At 35.5% G+C, this 21,772-nt stretch overlaps 5 protein-coding genes across 7 annotated transcripts; 2 read left to right on the forward strand and 3 right to left on the reverse strand.

Moving 5' to 3' along the window:
- Nucleotides 1-286: 286 nt before the first annotated feature.
- Nucleotides 287-4,707, reverse strand: LOC117920538 (adenylyl-sulfate kinase 3). Its single transcript, XM_034838136.1, has 7 exons — nucleotides 4,628-4,707; nucleotides 3,511-3,654; nucleotides 2,622-2,771; nucleotides 1,860-1,978; nucleotides 1,675-1,759; nucleotides 800-846; nucleotides 287-705 (listed from the first exon to the last, which is right to left on the reverse strand). The coding sequence occupies exons 2-7, from the start codon at nucleotides 3,632-3,634 to the stop codon at nucleotides 607-609; spliced, it is 624 nt and encodes a 207-aa protein (XP_034694027.1). The 5' UTR covers nucleotides 3,635-3,654; nucleotides 4,628-4,707; the 3' UTR covers nucleotides 287-606.
- Nucleotides 4,708-4,815: 108 nt separating this feature from the next.
- Nucleotides 4,816-7,508, forward strand: LOC117920537 (curved DNA-binding protein). Its single transcript, XM_034838135.1, has 3 exons — nucleotides 4,816-5,082; nucleotides 6,301-6,369; nucleotides 6,733-7,508. The coding sequence occupies exons 1-3, from the start codon at nucleotides 4,840-4,842 to the stop codon at nucleotides 7,348-7,350; spliced, it is 930 nt and encodes a 309-aa protein (XP_034694026.1). The 5' UTR covers nucleotides 4,816-4,839; the 3' UTR covers nucleotides 7,351-7,508.
- Nucleotides 7,509-7,725: 217 nt separating this feature from the next.
- LOC117920539 lies at nucleotides 7,726-8,419 on the reverse strand. Its single transcript, XM_034838137.1, has 2 exons — nucleotides 8,155-8,419; nucleotides 7,726-8,067 (listed from the first exon to the last, which is right to left on the reverse strand). The coding sequence occupies exons 1-2, from the start codon at nucleotides 8,320-8,322 to the stop codon at nucleotides 7,966-7,968; spliced, it is 270 nt and encodes an 89-aa protein (XP_034694028.1). The 5' UTR covers nucleotides 8,323-8,419; the 3' UTR covers nucleotides 7,726-7,965.
- A 3,921-nt stretch (nucleotides 8,420-12,340) lies between these two features.
- On the forward strand, nucleotides 12,341-18,164 carry LOC117920501 (glutamate dehydrogenase 1). Of its 3 annotated transcripts, none has more exons than XM_034838076.1 (11): nucleotides 12,341-12,549; nucleotides 12,685-12,869; nucleotides 13,747-14,020; nucleotides 14,827-14,940; nucleotides 15,310-15,531; nucleotides 15,784-15,858; nucleotides 16,069-16,185; nucleotides 16,433-16,683; nucleotides 17,265-17,340; nucleotides 17,421-17,507; nucleotides 17,764-18,164. In XM_034838076.1, the coding sequence occupies exons 3-11, from the start codon at nucleotides 13,913-13,915 to the stop codon at nucleotides 17,947-17,949; spliced, it is 1,236 nt and encodes a 411-aa protein (XP_034693967.1). In that variant the 5' UTR covers nucleotides 12,341-12,549; nucleotides 12,685-12,869; nucleotides 13,747-13,912; the 3' UTR covers nucleotides 17,950-18,164. The 3 variants fall into 3 exon arrangements, with proteins under 3 accessions (XP_034693967.1, XP_034693969.1, XP_034693968.1); XM_034838078.1 differs by having other exon boundaries at nucleotides 13,887-14,020; XM_034838077.1 differs by having other exon boundaries at nucleotides 12,342-12,549; nucleotides 13,899-14,020.
- A 425-nt stretch (nucleotides 18,165-18,589) lies between these two features.
- Nucleotides 18,590-20,658, reverse strand: LOC117920502 (putative H/ACA ribonucleoprotein complex subunit 1-like protein 1). Its single transcript, XM_034838079.1, has 4 exons — nucleotides 20,455-20,658; nucleotides 20,151-20,299; nucleotides 19,936-20,051; nucleotides 18,590-18,951 (listed from the first exon to the last, which is right to left on the reverse strand). Exons 1-4 carry the CDS (start codon nucleotides 20,582-20,584, stop codon nucleotides 18,783-18,785), a joined length of 564 nt encoding a protein of 187 aa, XP_034693970.1. The 5' UTR covers nucleotides 20,585-20,658; the 3' UTR covers nucleotides 18,590-18,782.
- Between the last annotated feature and the right edge of the window lie 1,114 nt (nucleotides 20,659-21,772).

The following is a 21,772-nucleotide window of genomic DNA, read 5'->3' on the forward strand; positions in this document are numbered from 1 at the left end:
TCATGTTTTTCGAAACTTGTTTTTAAAAATTATTTTTTATTATTTAACTTAAAAACAGTTTTTAAAAACAAAAAACATGATAAACGAGTTAATATTTTTAAAAATGGATGAAAACAACGTCTATTTGTTATTTTAAAATTATTTTTTATTTCACTTTATTTTTTAAAATGTTAAAAAAAAATTTTAACAGAAAACTAATTTTAAATCACACTGCTATAAGATTTTCATGTTATTTGAATAACCTTTTTTTGAATAAAATATATATATATATATATTCTCTGGTCTATAAGTCAAACAGAAATAGTTGGTAAGCTCTCACCAAACCATTCCAAAATTCATTAAGAGTTGTTTTTCAGACTTTGCCTCAGATTGATAGGTAATATCTGAAGTTACAATGTCTGAAGCAGTTGCTTCCCTCCCAATCTACTAAAAACAAACAAAATTCAAGCCGATGAAACCAATGGTCCATCTAAATATAGGGAAGGAAAACAAATTCCTAGGTTCATACAACTAAGCTGCTGGGGTTGGGCCTCCCCACTTGCCATAACCAGACACACTGTGGTTTCAAATTTGGTTCAAAGAGCCTGAATCAGGAGAGTGTCATAGCTAATATTGAAGAAATCCTTTCTCCTCCAAGTAGGTCACTACATCCCCGGCCATGTCGTTCGGACTAGGGCAAACCCCATCCTTCTGTTGTATTTCTATCTGAAAAGAGAGAAGAAAAAGAAATCAGTAACAAACACAGGAAGACATGTTACACAAGAAATATCAGCTCTTCCATAGTTTAATGAACACTTGCCTCACAATTCAATGGTGGTTCATACGGATCATCTATCCCGGTGAAACCTGCAATGTAATATAACCATCAGAAAAAATAACTAAACACAAGCCACTGCATTCATCAATGCTGTTGTGATCCCCGTCACAAGCAGGTGGATCTTGGTAAAAACACAAATGACCTGAAATACGTAGGAATTAGGATACGTTATTTGGACATTGAGTTGTTCGTGTAAGTCATACAAAGCTTTATAATTATGATTTCTAGTAAAATCACACAACACAATTTCAAAATAAATAGAGGCTAGAAGAACGGGATATTTTATGATAGTAATTGCTACTTTATGAACAAAACTAATTAGACGAGCCATGTTCTAACAACAATGTTGGGGAAACACAAAATGGTGTGTTACTAACATGCTTTCAGCAGAGTGAGGATATGGGTGGGGGGGGAGGAATTTGTTTTTATTTTTTATTTTTTGTGCTCTTAGGCTACATCTTGTTGCCATTTGAATTTGAAGAAGTGGCATTAATTCAGAATCTCAAGATATTTTTGCACATGACAGCTTTAAATTCTAGGAGATATTTTTTCTACTGAAGACTCCAAGTAATGTGGAAGAAAGAAAATTATGAATGGACTCAATAGCGAGCAAATCTCATCCCCCAAAACAATACCATAGAAAATGAATAGCAAGCCAAGAAATGTAGTAAAATGCACCTCCTGGTAATCAAAGAAGAGAAAATCAAACTGTGACCTTCCATCTAGGCAAAAATGCTTGTTCCATATTTCACATCAGATTTGGTTTTTTTTTACTTTTTCTTTTTTGGAAAAACCATACTCTCAAGCAACAAATATCATCAAACCAAAGCTGCATATAAGATATTTTTTAAATGAACCTTTGATCTTTCCAGCACGTGCAAGCTTGTAAAGGCCTTTGGCATCCCTCTCCTCACACAATTGTAAAGGCATGTTCATGAAAACCTGTCAAAGTAAGTTACCATCCCATATAAGAAAAATATAAAATGGAAAAAGAAAATAATCAGATGATTACAATAAGAACAATTTCCAAAAGGGCTCTTGCCTCAATAAAATTTGCATTAGGCAACATTGCACGGCAAGCATCTCGGTCCTTTCTATATGGAGATATCAAACTGGCAATACAGATCAAACCAGCATCTGCAAAGAGTTTTGCTACTTCCCCTAAAATTCAAATCGTAACTTAGAAATGACAAGATAAGACAAAAAAAACACAGATGACACGATAAGATTCGTTCATTTCGTAAAAAAAAAAAAAAAAAGGTGGTTTGGGTGGGGGGTGCAAAACAAGCTCTTCCAAGTTTAAAAAGTTTATAAATTTTAAGTTCAAACTTTATTAATTGTGAGGGTTGCAACAAGCAATCTAATCCAAGTTATGACCTGAGGATTTTAAGAGGCGATTAATCAACTTTAAAATGTTATCCATCCCCTTGTTTTAGCCAATATATTCTCAGCATTTAAGAAGATACTTGACACTTCAGCATTTACAAAAGTTTCCTCCTGATTTTCCCACAAGCATCACATTTAGAGAGGCTGCTGTTTCTCAAGGAAATCTAAAGAACATTAATGAGATTACTTATACAAGTATTCTTTCACAATAGAAGGAAATAAAAACATCTGATAAATCATGATTATATGATACTAAATGTGCAGGCATCTCATATTTTTAATCTCAGTGCAAATGTTTCTTCATATGCCTTATAAAGAAGATGAAATATCTCTTGATACAAAGTTCAATTCAAAGCACACCTAGCTTAAACTTAATGTTAAACAAAGTTCGATTCATGCCCTACAAACACATACTTACCAACTCTGCGTATATTTTCTGTTCGATCTTCTGCTTTGAATCCAAGATCCCTGTTCAGCCCATGCCTCAGGTTATCTCCATCAAGAATGTATGACAGCTTACCCTTGGAGTGCAGTTCTCTACCTACTGTGCATGCCAATGTGCTTTTCCCTAAACAGTTTGTACAAAGTGCTTCATGAAAGGTAGTGTAAACCCAAACATATAAGAGCAAAGTAGGTTCCATTTGGGGTCTTTTTCCCAACACAAGATTCACCAAGCATGCTTAAAAACTAATTCCACATCAACAATTAACAAGAAAGAAAGAAGAAAAAGAAAGGATGATTAAATAAATATCAGGCATTCAAAAAAGTTTGTGTTTCCTTCTAATTTTCAAATTGGTCATCAAAATTCCATTTTTTTTCTTCCAGAAATTGACCATCATGCAGATCATTAACTAGAAAACCAGAAGATGCTAGTATAATTCCCTAAATTAATGAGATCCACATTCTAGGATAGCTCATTGCAAAAAAGAAGGGGCATCAAATCCACCTCCAAAATGAAACAGGGAAAACAGCAGCAGTCACTAAAAACCATGGGGCAGCCCTAAACTTTGAGACCATCAATAACTTTGAAACCATCAAGTCAATTTTCCACCATGGGCTTTGCCCTCTAATGGCAAAGCAATCAAGCAGCAAAATCTTAAATTTAGAGACCAAATAGGGGTACAGAGTAAAAAAACCCAATTCCATGAAAAGCTGGACAATTTTCAGAACAGTTCTAAGTTTCAAAAACCCAAACAAAAATAAATAAAATATAGAGAAACATAAACTACTATATCTTCCAGCAGATCCTCTTTTAGATGGTTGAACAGGAAAACAAGAAAGTTAGGAAGATAGTTTTGATAATAAACCTGATCCACTGAGGCCCGTAATCCATAGAACGCATCCCTTTTGGTTTAGTAGTTTCTGCCTTTCAGCCCTCCCAACAGGACATTCCTGCCAGAAAATGTTGGTCGAATTGCCCACAGTAGACATCAGAAATGTTATTCTTGTTCCTGCTCACAAGTATATGTCCAAATCAAAGGAAACAACCCAATTATATAAGAATACAAGATATTACTTTTTCTTTTTTTCTTTTTAAAAAAAATACAATGTATAATAAGAAAACCCGAAAATACACCATTAAAAACAAAAGGCAAACAAGAAAATATCTGGTTCTTTAAGGAAAGAAATAATCAATTGATCAGAATCCATCCTTCTTTTGAAACTAGAAAGGTTAGGCTGCCAAATTCGATATTGCAAAACACTAAGATCAGGGATTTTTTCTTGAAAAATTAACAAAATTTCCTTTTAATATTCGGTGGATTTATTATTTTTTATTTTTGGAAAGTTCAATACAAAGATAATAAAAAAGTAACAAAATCTAGTTTAGTTGCAAGAAAAAATATTGAAATAAATAAATAAATTACAAATCATTGTTTTTTCAATCTTTTCCCACAATATCTTAGGAACGGATCAAAATTCCTTTTCCCCCGTCCAGGTGTTTCTAAGAATAAGAAAACCGTTTTCCTTTTTCCTTTTTCCTTGTTTTTTTCCACGAATCAAACATAACGGTTTTCCATTGCGAAAGGCAGTGATTTCCGCCTCCCATTTTCATCCTAGTACAAAAAATTTATGATCTTGATCAAGATCAAAAGGCATTCCATGTGTTCTTTTGCCTTAACCTCGTTCAGAAGGATGTTTCCTAGCAAGAAGTTAATGCCGCGGATGTGAAAAAGAAGAACTGGACACAATTCAAAATTTCAAAGGGGTTGATCAGGAATCATCATCCGATTCATATTCCACAGAACCATCATTTAAAAGATTCAAAAGAATATTCGAGCTCGGATCAAAACTATGCGCATTCAGAAGATTCGAAAGAGAAACCAAACTGAATTCAAGCAAATAATATCACATTTTCAGCTATTAATCATCAAAAAGAAATGGAAAAAAGACCAAAAAGAAGGGAATATACAGAAAGAAACGAACCGAAGAGGGAGAAGCATGAAGCCGAGAATTCCTACTTCTGGTTTTTGAATAATCAACGCTTTGTTTTTCTTGTAAACGTTTACAATGTGGGCCTCTCATGGGCTTGGCCCAAACCCATTTTAGAATGGGCTTTTCAAGCCCACTGTGAGATGAGGATTTTCATTTTCACTGAACCCTTGCGGGAATTGGGTGGCAGAGATGATTGCCTGAAAATGCAGGCACGCCTTATGGTGGGACCCAGTTCCATCAACGGCGGTGGTTTGATCTCCGCCGCCGCCAAGGGGATGATCCTCTTGGTGGACCCGCGAACGCGGTCCCATGGTCATGGCCGTACAGCTAAGTGCCGGTGTCGGGCCGCAATCAACGGCGATCAGGACCACTACGCCGTGCTCGGACTTTCTCGGGCCGCTTCATCCGCCGACATAAAAAAGGCTTATCGCCTTCTTGCTCGAAAGGTACTCCACTTATATTTGTATTTTTGTTTGGTTGTTGAGAAATGGGAGGAAAAGAGAGAAAAATTTAGAATCTTAGGAAGCAAAATCTAACCCTAACTTGTTATAAGATTCAAAGATTTGTACCATAGCTGAGAAGCGAAAGTGGAGGAGCTTTTGCATTATAAGTGCTGATTTCTAATCAAGTCTGATTGAATACAGTTGTATTTTTCATATTGTGGACACAGCTGATATGCAAAAGGGAAACAAGAATTAGTTTTTTGGATTCTACTAATTTACTTGCTTTTGAATGTCTGCTGACTCTGCTTCATGTCTAATGAGTATCCAAAGTCTTTGTCGATGATGAGTTAGCTTGAGTGGCTTGGAGTGGTATACTACACTATTTTCTGTCAATTATTTGGGGGTTTTACGAATCCAAGTTGTTGAAATGATGCTTGCTGCGAATGAGTGGAGGAATCAATGGCTTTCTTGATGTGAATCCAATACCTGTTAGAAATTAGTCAATAAGATCTCTCCTGAAAAATGGTAGCTCGAAGATCCTCAGTGTGGAATAAATCCTTGGGAGGGTTTTAGAAGCCTTATATATTTTGAAGACTGTAGTTTAACTGTTAGTTCGTCCCATTAGACTTGTGGGAAAAGATAATTTCCAAGTGGGGTGAACATGTGTCATTTGAGACTTGTAGTGGCAGCAGACCTTGATATTCCCAGTTTAGTCTGAATCTCCTAGGTTCTGTCCCAACAACTATGCACCTTGAGCCACTTGTTAATTACATTTTGCCTGATACGAGTGGTGAGAAATTAATGACCCTCATTAAAATTCGCCCTGTTTATGCTTGCCTTGTTTATATCTTTATGACCCTACTACAGGCATTTGGAGGGTGGTTGTTAGAATGTTCCGGTCTTTGCATTTCTTCTGGTTAGGCAGTTAAAATTCATTGAGATTGGTTCTGTTTGTGGTTTGTGAATTCTTTATAAAGCATGCACCGACAAATTTTCCACAAAATGATCACACTCATGATATTATATTCTCCTTATTTCCCCTTATTAAATTGAAATGACTTAGCCATTGATATTAGTAGATGGAATGTTGGAATACTTTTGCTTTTGCATTTCTTCCAGAACAAAGCCCCATTGAGATTTAATCTTTTAGTTTTTTTTATGAACTCTCTGTAAAACAGGTATTAACAATTTGTTCCATTGTATCTTCATTCATGATTGCAGTATCATCCTGATGTTAGCAAGGATTCACAAGCTGGTGAGGTGTTTAAAAGCATACGTCTTGCATATGAAGTGAGCCATCCTTTATAATCTTCTTTGATTTCTCATTTACCAGCATCTGCTTTCAATACAAAGGAAATTGTAGAAACTTCTTTTGAGCTGTTAACAAAATTAATTAAGTGAAGGACCAAATTTGAACTTTCAAAGTGACAAAGTTTTCATGTGGTGATGTCACCATGGGCTTGGTTTAAACTGCCCAGGAACCAGTGAGTGCTAAAATTTTGACTTGATTGTACTTTGAAATTATATCGCCTGTAGCCTCCATATTACTGTGAAATATGTGTATAAATCTCCTTTTTTGCTTCCTTGTTTTTGCTCAAATTTTGGAAAATTAATGGCAAAATATTCAAGATTCCCATCTCTGCTTTTGAACAGATACTATCAAATGAAGCAACAAGATCTCAGTATGATCGAGCACTTAGATTTCAAGAGCATACTGGTTGGCCATGGAGAGGGAGCCAGAACTACAACCATGAATTTGAAGATAGGATAAGAACCTACAGATGGGCTGATCTGAGGCGGAAAATGCAACGTGAGAGATATTGGGAACGATATAATGCCAATGGGCAGAATTTTTCTGCTTACAGTGAAACAGATGAGATTTTTGAGGAAGAAACCCCTGATGAAGAGAGAGGCCCCTTCACTGAAGTGCTTAGATCTGCTTTCCTCTCTCTGTTTTTAATGCAGACATTTGGTTCCCAAATAGCTCTCACATTTACTGCTCTGATGGCTTTTGTGGACAGGAAGTTGGATGCTGGATATAAGCTAGGTTATTTAATTGCATGGATTTTAGGAGGGAGAGGTGGCATATTGCTTACTTTGTGCCTCTCATTTGCCAGTTGGGTTTGTGGAAAAACCAGCAGCAGTGTAGTCACTCTAGTGGTGGTAGCCATGTGGGTTGGCTCAAATCTTGCAAGATATGCTCCACTTCCTCAAGGTGCACTTCTTACACTATTGTACATGTCTATTAAACTACAAGTAGATCTAAACTAAATCGTTTCCTGCTTCTTGTGTAATGAATGTTTATATTCATTTTCCTAAAGGTGATTGTAAATATGTCTTTCCATCAAATAAAACTCAATGGTGTCAATTGTTTGATTATAAGGAAATGTTTAGCAATGCTGATGAAAATTCAAAATCCTTTGTATCAATATTTTGAACCCTTCCAAATGTTATCGTGCACCATCTTGTTTGCATTTATTGATTAACTTTTCCCCTTTCACTATGAGCACCAAAACTACTGTACCCTTCGGTACTTGACAATTAATCTCTTCTTTGATTTGTTCTATCCTTGAAAAATAACAGCAATGGCTTCATCTTCCAAGTTGATTCTAAGGGAGCTTTTGAATTTCTTTGCATAGCCAAACCTGTTCCAAATTGAAGTAAAATGTTTTATTTGATGGATACACAATCGCTTAAACGAAGAGCTTCCCAGATTTGGTATTCATCACAGAGAAATATTAGTTGCATTTGAAATGTACATTTTGCATTTGCAGAATAGTTCGAAATGTACAGCCCCCATGTCTACTTCATTGTACATGAACACACACAAAAGAATAGGAAGAATACACAGAAATATTAGATGGGGTCTTTTTGGGTCACTAAATTCTAAGAGTTCTTCACATCCTCATGACACTTCCCCTTCAGATTCCTCCACAGGTACCTCCCACTGGCCATGTCAACAAATACCCAGAACCCATCTGCAACCATCTGAAATTCCAAAGCACGAAAAGTTTAGGAAGTGAAAAGAGAGGAATCCCAAAATCCAAGAATTAAATGAAATAGAAATGGATTTACCGTTTTGAAGTTGAGTTCTTGTTTATCCTTAGATGATGATGATGTAGTTTGTGGGCATGAATCTTCAGAAACCAGAGCATTTTCCTGAGATGAACGAACTGTACTCCATGCAAAATACCCTGCCAATACCGCTGACAAGAACACCAATATGAACCTTAGAGGACACATTCCCCTTCTGCAAAACAAACTCCTGAGAGAGAGGCTGATACTACTTTGCGGGGTAGAGAAACAGAGAAAACTGTTGCTTTCTTGGTTGGGTTGGGGCGTGCTGGGATGGGTTGAATATAAAGAATTAGAAGACGCGTAGTTGGAAATATAGAATGTGAAATGGTGGACTTGGTACAAGAAATGATGTGGGATGATTGTGTTTACAGGGTCAAAAAATGATGGGTGGCTCCACCTACTACATCCATTTACTCATGATGGTTGTGAAAGTGTGTGGGGTTCCCCCCTCTAATTTTGTTTCTTGTTAATGAATCAGGTTAAGAAAGCTAATAATATTTAGAAAATTCTATACCATGGCATGGAATAGCACTACACCCAATTCAGTTCTTAGAAGGTATTAAAGGAAAATAAATTAAAAAATGCAAGAAAAATATTTCTCATATTTGCTTTTATTATAAAAAAATTAAATATAATTATTAATTAGGAATTTGTGTATTTTAAAATCATTTAATTTTTATATAATAAAAAAATAAAATAGTTTTAAAAAAACATATAAAAATAATTTATTAATTTTAAATTTATTTTTTATTTTCCTTTCATTCTCTTTTTTATTTTTATTTTCTTTCCTTTATATTTTTTTTTCATGTTTTCTAGAAACTAAACATAGCCTAAAATTAGTAAGAAGAAAAAGGGTATGAATATAAAATAAAATAAAACGAAATCTATGTATAAATAATGAAACTCTTTTATGATAAGGTGGTATATAAAAATGACTTGTCAACATTATATGGGCCTAATGGGTAAAGTGACTTGATTGAAAGCTTGCAGTGGTGACTGATCAAGTCTTAAAGGCATAGAATTGTAGAAGTTATTTGAATAGGCCCAGTTGGGTTGGTACATTATTGACATCTTCAATTTTGATTTCTTCCCTAGGGAAGAAGATATTTGCATGAAACTAAACGTTGACAATTTGTGCCAAATAATAAATTTACATGTTCTATTCTTTGAAGGTTGGTTGGATATTAATTTTTTGAATAATTGACTTTTCTTGGTAAATTTAAAAGGAAATATTTGATTTTATTATATTTTATTATAAGACACTTCACTTGTGACTTGAACCCATAACTTAGATCGAGTCACCCTAATGATCTCTTTTTATAACATGAGTCATTTCTGATTGAGAGTGTATTTGATAGTGATTTCAAAAAATATTTTTAACTTTTTTAACACTTAAATAATAAAAATTTTCTAAAGTGTTAAAAATATTAGAAATGTTTTATAAAATTACTACCAAACGGGTTCTGAACTCAACATTCAAAATCACTCCTTGCAAAAATAAAGTCATAATTCAAGTAAATTCGGTGATGAATTAAAAGAAAAATGGAAACTTATGAAATAGCAATTTTAGATGATATAAATTGGTTGGCCCTTTCAAAGGCAAAGTGGCCATAATCTTTCCACATCAGCAATCCTCAACCTCTGGGAGGGGACCACAGCTTCCAGTGCACAACCCACCCAAGCCCAAATCATTTCCATCATAATAGCCCAAAATCCAAGTACGAACACACTGAACTTGGGCGGCCCAAAACTGAGGAACCCATATTCTTAAATGGATTTTGGGCCCAAGGCAGCCCAATTGAGAAACCCAGGTGGAGGAATGTGAAAAGGTAATTTCAGCATATGTTACTTTTGGAAACATTTAGGAATTGTGATTTCTATTGAATTTCAAGTTTAGGAATTGCATTTTATAAATACTCTCATTAAAGAAAAATATGATTATGATATTTTGAAAATTTTTGCTTTCTAAAGTAGGTTCCAGGAAAAATAAGAATCTTTCTACTTTTTCAAAATACAAATTTAGAAAGCATGACAGCCATGATGGAAAATTTTATCCAAATACTCTTAAAGCTTGTGTGTTTGACCTTCTTCATTGCTTTTGATGTCTAAAAACATTTTTTGAAAGGGAAAAAACGAAAAAAGAAAGAAGAAAAAAAAAATGATTAGTGCTTTTCCAATGGGAATCTATCTCAATCTGCTACAGCCTATGGTGGAGTTGGTGGTTTGTTGTAGATTCTGAGGAGGATTTCCATCACCAGGTTCTCCCCTAGTGGAATCCTCATGTTTAGTTTTTTTTTTCATTATTTCTTGGATTTTGGTTTTCATGGTAGAAAAGCAAGACAGTAGAGAAAAAGACACTCAAAACATTATGGCCAACATCTTGAAACTTTATTCCTCCAACATGAATGGGTAGAGACGCAAATCCAATTTTCCCTGTAGTGTTGATGAATTATGATCCACCCCCAAATTGATTGGAACTAGAAACATCAAATCAATCAATGTCCATTCTTTCTCAAAAGAAATTAGCAAGATAATGCAGGGACTTTGCTTTGAATTTCTGCAATTCTCATTCATTTTTTCTGTAGAGAGGCTTTTAGTGAGTGGATGGGAATGTGGGTTTGAATTGTATGTTGTTGGGTAATGAGACAAAGGCAACAAGGCGTGAAGGGGGTGTCTTAGTGGAATCCACCTTTAAGGCTTTAACCCCTCATACATCACTACGCTCAATTGTCATTCTCTCAGTGACAGAAGCACACAGTCCCAGTGCTTTTCAATTATGGCCCATAATTTTATTCTAACAACTGCTTTCCAGCATCTTTCTGATACGATGGAGTAAAGGGTTTCCTGTGTTGCATGGAGGAATACGACGTGATAAGTTTTTTATATCAAACCTTATTCCCTCTTTTGATTCTTCCTGTCATTGACACAAAGAGGATTCCAGGACAAAGAGGATTCCAGGGATCAAACCACTGTTTGGAGGCTGGGAATATGACACCCAATGAAAGTTTTTGAATTTCTCACCAGACTCTAAACAAACTCTCAACTAATTAATTTTTGGATAATTATGTTCAGCAACTTCAAAACTACTATATTTGCAGGGGGAGCTCTTTGAATATGCACTGTTTTTCTATACCTCCTTTGTTTTCCATTCTTTAATTGACATGAGATTCCTAACCTTCTTTCTTTATTGAAATGTTTCTTTAGTTGCCCACAAAGTTAGTAAGTCAATTGAAAATGCTTTATAAATGACTCAACTTTTCAGTACTTTTTTTTTTTACTTCTAATACCCATATAATATTATTTCCAAATTTAAAAGTGGGGGAAAGCTGTGAAAAAGGGAAAAAATATTCTAAAACCTGAGCAAAATTGATGAGGAAATTGATAACAAAAGACAAGGGATTGAAACTTTTTGAGTATGATTAAAAGGACAAGCATGTGAAGAGTACGGCGCATTTTACTGATACATTACCAGCATTTCGATGACATAATGCATAGAACCAAACAGGTCATGTAATTATAAGTCCATTGATGCATCAAAATCATCATCCTAAATCTGGGTTTCCTGGAAAAAACTTTTTGGTCCGTAAAGTAAGGGCTTTTAGTTTTCCTGTTTCGGGCTCACTATTCTGAATTCTGATATGCAAACTTGCCATCCCACATCCATTTGAATTCTATCATTTTCTTTGTTTCAGAATATGTGCATGGAGGAGAGACTTGTGTGACCAACAACCACTAAGATTTGTGTGAAACTGTACGGATTCAGTCAATGCCCTTATCTTGTTTCCGTAAAAAAGACCCCATAATGAACTTGACCCACAAGTTCATTTCAAACTCTGGGTGTACCCTGTACCTCAATCATAACAACCCGTAAAATTTTCTGGGTGTTTTCATTACGCTCCATTTGAATTTTGTTGTTTTTTGATAAACGCAAAGACGACAAAAACAGAGCCTACTCAGGAATCTACATCATGGGTTTCTTCTTTAAACCTGGTTGCTGTTGGCTCTTGGGTTCATTTCTTAATTGGAAAAATAAGACGTGGAACATGTAAATACTTGGGGTCTCAGTCTATTCAAAGAAGTGGGTCATGGGTGTATGATCATCCAACTGAGAAAGTGAAAGTGAAAAGTGGAAATAATTCTCAAAGAAAAAGAATCAGTGAAGCAAATAATTCTCAATTAGTTTGTTAAGAGAGTAGGAGGGAGATTGGTCACTGGTATGACTATGAGTCTTCTCTATATATATACAGATACAGATATAGATATCATGCATATGAGAATACACAGATATGGTGACCCAAATCCCTAATCAATGATGATGATTTGAGAAGGTGGAGGTCGCGTCGGATTCACGGACAGATTTGTGATTCCATGACGGTGGTGGGTTAATGGAAGGTGCGTTTATACTGAGACCTCAGCAGACAGGGCATCATATTCTTCTCTCTCAAATTTGAACCTATTGCCTATTTGGTTTGATTCATTCACTTTTCTTTATTTATAAATCCCATCAAATTTTGGGTTTGGTTGCAGGGATTTGGAGATAATTTGGTGGGGTTCTGTGGAACTGATTCTGATTCTGCTGCTGGGTTTTTCACTCTGTAATCTATATATAAATATACTCTGTCTCTGGATTCGGAGTCGGAGTCGGATTTGGATTTGGATTTGGATTGGGTTAGATTATCTCTCTCAGCCTCCGGACTTCTCTCCAATTTTCGGTATCATTTCTGTCTCTGTTTCCTTTGTTTCTGATTGCTTCGTTTTCTGAAAACGAAGTGTTTTTGCTTCTGAAAAACAGAACCCATTCTTTCCGCTGTGATTGTTGGCTTTTGTTTCATTTGGTCCTTAGTCATGGTAGTTTGGAGGACTCTGGAGACCCTGGACCGTCCACATGCCATGGACCCGCCAGATGATGGTGTGATCTGGTGGGGTCTAGCACAGGTCCATGGACTCAATGGGTCACTTTTCAAAAATAATTTCTCTTTATTTATTTGTGTTTTGTTTTAAATAAAGAATAAATGATTTGAAAGCAGTGACCGTGTAATTGAAGAAATAAATTATGAGGGAGTTTTTCATCTTATCCTATCATGGAAACACTTCATGGGTCCATAACCCAATTGTTATTTATATATATTTACACTTCTTAGAAGATATCTGGATATCAGGATTTGGAGAAAAATTGTAAGTGAAAACTAGTCAAATATATAGATGAGATTTACAGCAGATCTGCTTTGATTTTGGAAATCCAAGTAATTCTCATATGGGATTCTTCATTCTTGGACTTTTAACAACATGGACCATCCCACGAATAGGACAATTAACCATCAAATTGTGTGTTTCTTGAGGAATTGGTACTGTTTAATGTTGCCCTCATACAAAACGGGAAAAGGAAACTCGATTCAGGGTGTTTTTGCTTCTGAAATTTTGCTGCCCCACAACAAAATGCTCATATAATGTCATCAATCTCAGCTTATTACAGAGATTGATGACATTATTACCTAATGGGTTTGCTTCCTTGTCACTGAAGGATGTGAATGAGGTTTATATTTATGGGATCATCTTCCCTTATTATATCTTATTGTGTTTGACTTTCAGTTGGTGGTCCTCACTCAGAAACTGTTCATCTAGTGATACGAAACTGCCTTACTGCTTACTTTAGCATAAAAGAATTGGCTAAGATTGATCTATTTTTCTCATTTTGGAGTTGAAAAGAGAGAGATCTGATCTGAATTTAGGTCTTTACACAGTTCCAAGACCAACCATGAATGCATTGGTGGCAACCAACCGAAACTTTAAGCTGGCAGCTCGCCTTTTGGGGTTGGACTCAAAGCTTGAAAAGAGTTTACTCATCCCGTTTAGGGAAATCAAGGTCAGAATGACTCTTTTTTTTTTTTCCTGATTTCTAATTTTGTAAATGTTGTTGAACTGTCAGCAGAGAAATCTTGGAAATCATTGTTTTAATGAATTTTTTTCCCCATCCTTTGGAGCCACTGCTTGAACTGATTTTGTAGTGATCTTTCCCAAACAATTTAAAAGGCGATTCCATTTTGGGGAGTAAAAGTTAAAGGGGGATTAGCTGGGTCATTCAGAGGTTCTCCAAAAACTTTGAAGAGAAATAGCATCTCCCAAAATTTTAGAAGGATGAACAGAATAGCTATCCATTCTAAATTTGCTGACTCTGTCCTGTGTGTTACTTTGAGCTTCTTCCTCTTGGACGTCATTTTTTTTAATATTTCATTTCTTTTGTACGGTCAATGGGGGCAATATGGGTCGTTTTGAAACTCCCAGTTTTCACATCTCAGACAAGTCTTCAACACTGAACTTTATGCAACACAAGAAGTTAAATGCAACCATCCAATATTCAGCTCTTTTAGTCCTCCAAATTTGAGTTGTCTACTCAATCTGTCAATTAAATTAAAATTTAAACCATTTTATCATTTATATAAACTTGATTCTCTTATGGCATGTCGCCCCATATTCTTCTGGAAAATCTCGACTATGGAGAGATTTTTATTTGATTCCTAGGTCTTATTGATCAATTCTGGTTTATTTGAGGTATGTTGCTTGTACAAGTTGTGGTTTCTAATGATATGCTCAGTTTTCTCATCCATGATAACCGAATGATTTACCATTTTTTGACTATGCTCTTTTCACTTCTTTTGAACAAAATTGCAGGTTGAGTGCACCATACCCAAAGACGATGGTACTTTGGCATCATTTGTTGGATTCAGGGTTCAACATGACAACGCTAGAGGCCCCATGAAGGGAGGGATCAGATACCACCCAGAGGTTGTTTACACTCAAGCATCTGAAATATTTTAAAAAGGGGGAAAACAATAGTTATTCTCATGCTTGGACTGACCTTTTAGATATAACTATACCTGGATTTCCTCTCCTCCCAAACGTATATGGCATTTCAACATGGCTACAACTTATACTTTTTTTTTTTTCTTAAACATCCGATTTCTCCAATTCATAAATTTGAAAAGAAAATGCTCATCTTTTTGTGACAAAAATTTATGGGAAGTTTGAGTAACTTGTTAGGTTAATTCTGTTCTCCAGGGTTTTCATGTAGCTTTAAATTAAATCTACTCTCCAGCTTGGGAACAGATTTGTGCTATTGCAGTTTCAGTTTGGATGATCGCATAGCTTTTGTAGGTTGACCCAGATGAGGTAAATGCTTTGGCACAACTAATGACATGGAAGACAGCAGTAGCAAATATTCCATACGGTGGGGCCAAAGGAGGGATAGGATGTAATCCAGGGGAGCTAAGCTTGTCTGAGCTAGAGCGACTGACAAGAGTCTTCACCCAAAAGATACATGATCTAATTGGGGTCTCCACAGATGTTCCAGCACCTGATATGGGAACAAACTCACAGGTTTGAGTATGGAAGATTTAAATAAAAGATAGTTATTTAGTTTCACTAGTTGTTTGAGTGCTGGTTTTATCATGCTAGTTATCTTTACCAAGAAACATGTGTATCAACATCCAGGGACAGAAAATAAAAAATAAATAATTGTTACCTATCAAAAGAAGAAAAAAAAAAAAGTTATGGTATCTTTGGTTTGAATGTTCAACCATATTTGGACTAACTGTGGCTTTTGTTTCTGGTTCTTGTGTTGTTGAACAGACCATGGCATGGATACTAGATGAGTACTCGAAATTTCATGGCTACTCACCTGCTGTGGTGACTGGAAAGCCTATTGTGAGTATATAGCACTCTTATGATGGGTTGAAAAGTACAGGTTTATACCATAATTGTAGGTTTAATTTCCTGTAGATGTAAATTTCTGCTGATTCAAGTACCATACATCGATTCTTTGGCATATCCTATATTGAAATCACCATGATGTATATTGCTGCCTTGGATTCTGTTTGTTTCTATAATTTGACAGTGATAAATTCTTTAAATTAGGATCTCGGTGGATCTCTGGGCAGAGATGCAGCTACAGGAAGGGGAGTACTCTTTGCAACAGAGGCCCTTCTTCATGAACATGGGAAGAGCATTGCCGGACAACGGTTTGTTGTACAGGTGACCTTTTATATTAGTAATGCCATATTTGATCTTTATGCAATTTGAGTGAATGGTTATGCAGTCAAAAAAAATTGAGATATGGTACCTTTTGAATAATAACTCATGGAAACTACCACATATTATCACACTTCCAGGGCCACTATTATAGAACAATGGATGTAAGGGAGAAAAACTTGATAAACTGGATAAATAAATCATTTATTTATAAGCTTTTTCCATTATTAATGGATCTTTTTTATCCCAGGGGTTTGGGAATGTGGGTTCCTGGGCTGCCCAACTCATCAGTGAACATGGTGGAAAGATTGTTGCTGTAAGTGACATTACTGGAGCCATTAAGAATAGCAAAGGAATTGACATTCCAAGCCTCCTCAAGCATTCTGTGGAACACCGTGGAGTCAAAGGTTTCAATGGGGCAGATCCAATAGATCCAAAGTCGATATTGGTTGAAGATTGTGACGTCCTCATCCCAGCAGCCCTTGGGGGTGTGATCAACAGGTTCTTCTCACCAGCATCTGTTTTGTTGAAGTTCACTGTTCTTCTTGTTCTTTGTTATAATTTTTATTGCAATTCAGAAATTAATAGATCTTTATCTTAATATGTAAGATATCGTAAATAAAACATTTTCCTTCAAACAGAAGAATAAAATGACAGACAAAGGGAACAGAAACAAGCTAGTACTCTAGAAGTAACATATCCAACTTCTAAAATTGTCAAACCACATTCAATCCCTATACGCTTTGATCACCAATAACCAAGAGAGTAGTGATGATTTTCTCGCTCTTTCTTTTCTTATTTTCCTTATAAGGATACCTCCAAATCCAGTACATTATGCAATGCTTTTTATGAAAGAGATAACTAACTCGGTTTATCATCATCAATTCAGTTCCTAACCTAACACTGAAGGCCAAATTTTGATCATTTTAAACAACCTTCAAAGTTTTCCTATTACTTTAAAATTCTTCAGTTCCTTTTGGATTTGGGCATTGCAACAAAATAGTCAACCATCCTAGGTTTTAGCTCATGATGCTTAATCATAAGATTCATAACTAAATGTTGTTCTTTTGGTCCGTTTGTAGGGAAAATGCAAATGAAATTAAAGCCAAATTTATTATTGAAGCAGCCAACCATCCAACAGACCCTGAAGCAGATGAGGTTAGTGCAAACTTTGAAATTTAGAGTTCTGAAAAAAAAAAAAAAAACTGCAATGCCATAACTGTTGTATTCTCTTGCAGATCCTATCAAAGAAAGGTGTTGTCATTCTTCCAGACATATATGCAAACTCGGGGGGAGTCACTGTCAGTTATTTTGAGTGGGTTCAGGTATCATACTTCCCTCTCTTCTATATTAGCAAGTTTTCCTCACAGCTACATGCCATAGAAAATAGCAGTGTTAAGAGTAGGCATTTCAACCATTTATTGAGAATTTTCTCCTGCAGTTTCTTACCACGAACAAACCAAAAATCAGGAAAAAGAATGTGATGCTAGAGCTGTAATGAATGTTGAATTTTATAAAAACTGACAATGAATGTGCACACATTTGCATGGTAGTAAAACTCAGTGGTTTTGTGACTTGCAGAACATTCAAGGTTTCATGTGGGATGAGGAGAAAGTAAACAATGAACTGCGGACGTACATGACCAGAGGGTTCAAAGATGTGAAGGAGATGTGCAGAACCCACAATTGCGATCTGCGCATGGGAGCATTCACCCTTGGAGTTAACCGTGTTGCCAGGGCAACCGTCCTTAGGGGTTGGGAAGCCTAAGAGGGTAGCTATCTGAATAAAGATGAGGGAGTCTCCTTTGGGACAAGAGTCCCTCATTCTTGTCCGTGTTTGATATGCCTGTTGCATTTTAACTAGTTCAGCAATGGTTTTGTCATTCCCTTTATGGGTTTTAATCTTATTAGCTGTATCGACAATTTCATAAGGTTTAATCATCATCTCCTATTTAAGGATATATAGGTTGCACAATTTTTATCCATTATGAGTTCATTTGCATCCTTAAGCAACAACTCATTTCACTTCCTAAATAAAATGATTTCAATAATTCTTAGAGTGTGTTTGACAGTGATTTTATTTCAGAAAATAACACTTGAAAATTTTTATCTTTTAAATATTAAAAATGATATAAACGCTTTTTAAAATCACTACTAAACACACTCCTAATACCATTTCTCTCGATTTGGGCAGTAATTGCTGAGAGGACAAAATACTCTACTCAATGGGCAGAGTGGGTTGATTGGGCTGGAAGCGACCTTGTGAAAGCTTCACTTTCATAAATGGCCTATTCAGTGTAAACTGCTTCCAACTTTTGGTTACATTTAACTGCACAAAATGCTTTATCCAAAACCAGAAGTTGATTAACCACAATTTCCTGGAATCTAGCCACCATTTTCAGATGATCTGGTAGAACTAAACCCACATTATAACCATAGAATGTGGTCACAAACAAGCCAACAGAAAACTAATTCGATTAACAAACACAAGTCAATTTAACGTCAGCATTCAAATTGAAATTCTTGTGTACCCAATGCATCTTGGAATGACAACTCGATTACAAGAAGAAGAGCACTACAAACTGTTACACAAAAGCTGTTCTATGATCTGCCTCTGCCTCTGAAGCCACCACCACGACCACCTCTAGGAGGACCTCTGCCACCCCTAGGTCCACCCCTTCCTCGAAAGCCACCACCTCCACGGCCACCACCCCTACCACCACCTCTGCCTCCACCGCGACCACCCCTAAAAGCAGCTTGTGGATGTCCCCTGCAAGATAATCCCACATCACACTTCAATTCGAAACAACAAGACATTCCAGTCGGTTAGAGTACTGGGAAACAATGTAAATAAAATTTTAGCGCTGAATAAAAGCCCAAAAAATCTGAAGGGCCAAATTCAGCATATTCCGTGAATCATACTCATTACTGCAAGTAACTGGACTGCAGTTAGGTTAGAGCAAAATGGGATGTGTTCTAATTCTCCAGAAATGACAAAGTTTGATTGGTACAGATGTATAATGCCATCTATAGCTAAACAGCACCATTTTCAATTCTATCACTAAAACCTTACTCACATGCACTAAGAAAAATGGGTTAATTCAAACAAGCTAAATTTTCCAGCTCATGCTAACATAAAATCAACTAAGACTGTAAACTTGGGCCTTGCTGTATCCCATGAACCTAAAACTGAATCCCCAGCCAGATTTATGAGAGAGACTGAGCAGATCAGCCCTATGCAGCCATCCCATACATAATCAAAGTTCTACTATAAAAATAGCATGTTATGTCTCTCTCTTATGTTGAGGAAGGTCCTTGCTAAACAATTACATCCTAATACACATACCAAAAGAAAGAAACGAGGAAGAAAAAGGAAGAAAGCACATTATTTGAGCTATTCCATTAAGCCAAATCATATATTAGGTTCTTGACCACAAAATTTGCGGCAGTCATATAGAGCTTTGAAGTCACCAAACAGTATATCATAATTACAAATCAAGAAGAAAAGGGTATGCAACAAGTAATTTTCTGAGTTAAACTATGAAAATACTGGCATTTGGAGACTTTTTAAGTCAACTAACTCAGAAAAAATTCAATCTCATATGCCCACTTTGATCATACTAGGGGAGAGAATAATGTAGCATGATAAAAATATAGATTTCACACAAGGGAATCTCATCAGTTGTAACCCAAGCTATGTCAAAGGGATACACAAATTTAGAGAACAAAACGTACGAAAGAAGAGCAAACATACTTGGGTTGGGGAAGAAATCTCTCCAAGGGCAAAAGCTTGGCAGGATCAATGAAGAACTTATCACCAGATGAATATGAAGTGGCCACGATCCCTTCCATCATTTTAACAGAGAAATACTGCCATAATAAAACAAGAACTAGATCAAACCCCTGAACCAAACATGATCTACAAATCAAAACTAGAGAATAAAATGTAGGAGAAGGCTGGCTACTCACAGACTCATTGATGGGGCCGAAGATTTCATCAACTTTCCCTATCTGGGTCTTGTTCTGCAGATAAATTGGAGCATTAAAGTAGGGTATTTTCGCATTTGTGAGCTTTGTCACTGCATCACCCTCACAAGCATGTAGGAATGTGGAAACCTCTACATACAGAAACGACAGTTGGATTTTTAGAAACAAAGGCAACAGAGGAAGTACCAAAAATTTATAAAAAATAAAAATAGAAATAGAAATTTTATTCATTTTTCTTTCTATTTTCCTACATTTTATCGAGCAAAACGAAAAGCGGAAAACGAACCTACGACTTCGGAAGGGGGGCCTTCATCGCGAAATCCACCGCGGCCACCACCGAAGCGACCACCCCTACCGCCGCCACGACCGCCGTCTCGGCCCCTGAAACCACCGCCTCTCCCTCTTGGAGGTCTCATGGTCCACTGATCAACCAAAAGTAGGAGATGAGAGGAGTTGAGGAAAAATGGGGATGGCGAGTAGCAGCGCGGGTGACTAAGGTTTAGGGTTTAAGCGGGTGTGGTGGTCTTCATCTAAGGCTTAAATTACTATAATGACCCCACATTTTCCGATTTTTCCAAAATGCCCCTGTGGTAGCTCTCACCTTTTGCTAGAAATTATATCTTTAAAATATTTTTATTAATTACAAGAATAATTTTAATATTGTTAAATTTTAATAAAAAATATATATAAAAATAAAAATGAAACTTGTTTAATATTTTTTATAGAATAAATAATAATTATAATATTTTTAAAATTTTAATATAATAAAAAATTTATTTTCCTATATTCACTTTTTGACCTTTAAATGATATTTTAACTTTCTACAATTCTCAAAATGGCAAAAGCCCTTTTCCTTCATACAGCCTACACTTGATTATGTCAAATTTAAAAGCAACAATCCTCATAGTATTTGGTTAATAATTTAATATGTACATTTATAATCTTATAAATTATATAAAATAATAAAATATCCATTTATTTTTTATTTCAATAAGCTGTAATTTTTTTCGAAAACCACGTTGTTATAGGTAAATCAATTTGTGTTTTATATGGTTAAATCCAAAAATATTTTATTTATCATCCATGAAAAATATATTGACAAATTGTATTGTATGAAATTTTATCACCCTGTCAAAGTGTCTTTATGTTATAGATGGTGTTGAACATAAGATTATAATTATTAGGGTGCAACTTGGACAAGTTGATCCAACCTAACCCAAAATCCAACCTAATATTTAAATGATTTTGAACAAATATTTTCATTACTTGGATTAGGCTTGAATTGAGTTTTCTTAACCCGATCTCAACTTGGATTGGTCTCAAGTCAAAGTTTGGACAACCCGACCCAAACTTGATTTAATATTTTTATAATATTTATTATTCTATATGATAATATTTAATTTCTTTTTTAATTAAAAAATATCAAATTATAACCTATCATATACTTTTTCATTTTTTTTTTAAAAAGATACATAAGTTTATTTTTATTTTTTTATTGTTATTTTAAATTTTTATATTATTTATTATTTAAATTTTGATATAAATATATAGAAAAAAAAGTTTTTAAAAACCATCGTATGAATTTTGAATCTTACAACCCATTA

This window comes from Vitis riparia, chromosome 8, assembly GCF_004353265.1.
Source record: "Vitis riparia cultivar Riparia Gloire de Montpellier isolate 1030 chromosome 8, EGFV_Vit.rip_1.0, whole genome shotgun sequence".
NCBI classification, from domain to species: domain Eukaryota; kingdom Viridiplantae; phylum Streptophyta; class Magnoliopsida; order Vitales; family Vitaceae; genus Vitis; species Vitis riparia.

Coding starts and splice junctions, on each gene's coding strand:
- LOC117920538 (XM_034838136.1), bottom strand. CDS start 3,634: ATGTCTACTGTGGGCAATTCGACCAACATTTTCTGGCAGGAATGTCCT. Junction 2,772..3,510: donor TACGGGCCTCAGTGGATCAG/GTTTATTATCAA, acceptor CAAACTGTTTAG/GGAAAAGCACATTGGCATGC. Junction 847..1,674: donor ACGTGCTGGAAAGATCAAAG/GTTCATTTAAAA, acceptor ATTACATTGCAG/GTTTCACCGGGATAGATGAT.
- LOC117920537 (XM_034838135.1), top strand. CDS start 4,840: ATGCAGGCACGCCTTATGGTGGGACCCAGTTCCATCAACGGCGGTGGT. Junction 5,083..6,300: donor ATCGCCTTCTTGCTCGAAAG/GTACTCCACTTA, acceptor TCATGATTGCAG/TATCATCCTGATGTTAGCAA. Junction 6,370..6,732: donor GCATACGTCTTGCATATGAA/GTGAGCCATCCT, acceptor GCTTTTGAACAG/ATACTATCAAATGAAGCAAC.
- LOC117920539 (XM_034838137.1), bottom strand. CDS start 8,322: ATGTGTCCTCTAAGGTTCATATTGGTGTTCTTGTCAGCGGTATTGGCA. Junction 8,068..8,154: donor AAGAACTCAACTTCAAAACG/GTAAATCCATTT, acceptor TTGGAATTTCAG/ATGGTTGCAGATGGGTTCTG.
- LOC117920501 (XM_034838076.1), top strand. CDS start 13,913: ATGAATGCATTGGTGGCAACCAACCGAAACTTTAAGCTGGCAGCTCGC. Junction 15,859..16,068: donor TGGTGACTGGAAAGCCTATT/GTGAGTATATAG, acceptor TCTTTAAATTAG/GATCTCGGTGGATCTCTGGG. Junction 16,186..16,432: donor GACAACGGTTTGTTGTACAG/GTGACCTTTTAT, acceptor TTTTTATCCCAG/GGGTTTGGGAATGTGGGTTC.
- LOC117920502 (XM_034838079.1), bottom strand. CDS start 20,584: ATGAGACCTCCAAGAGGGAGAGGCGGTGGTTTCAGGGGCCGAGACGGC. Junction 20,300..20,454: donor CCCCCCTTCCGAAGTCGTAG/GTTCGTTTTCCG, acceptor TTCTGTATGTAG/AGGTTTCCACATTCCTACAT. Junction 20,052..20,150: donor TCGGCCCCATCAATGAGTCT/GTGAGTAGCCAG, acceptor TTATTATGGCAG/TATTTCTCTGTTAAAATGAT.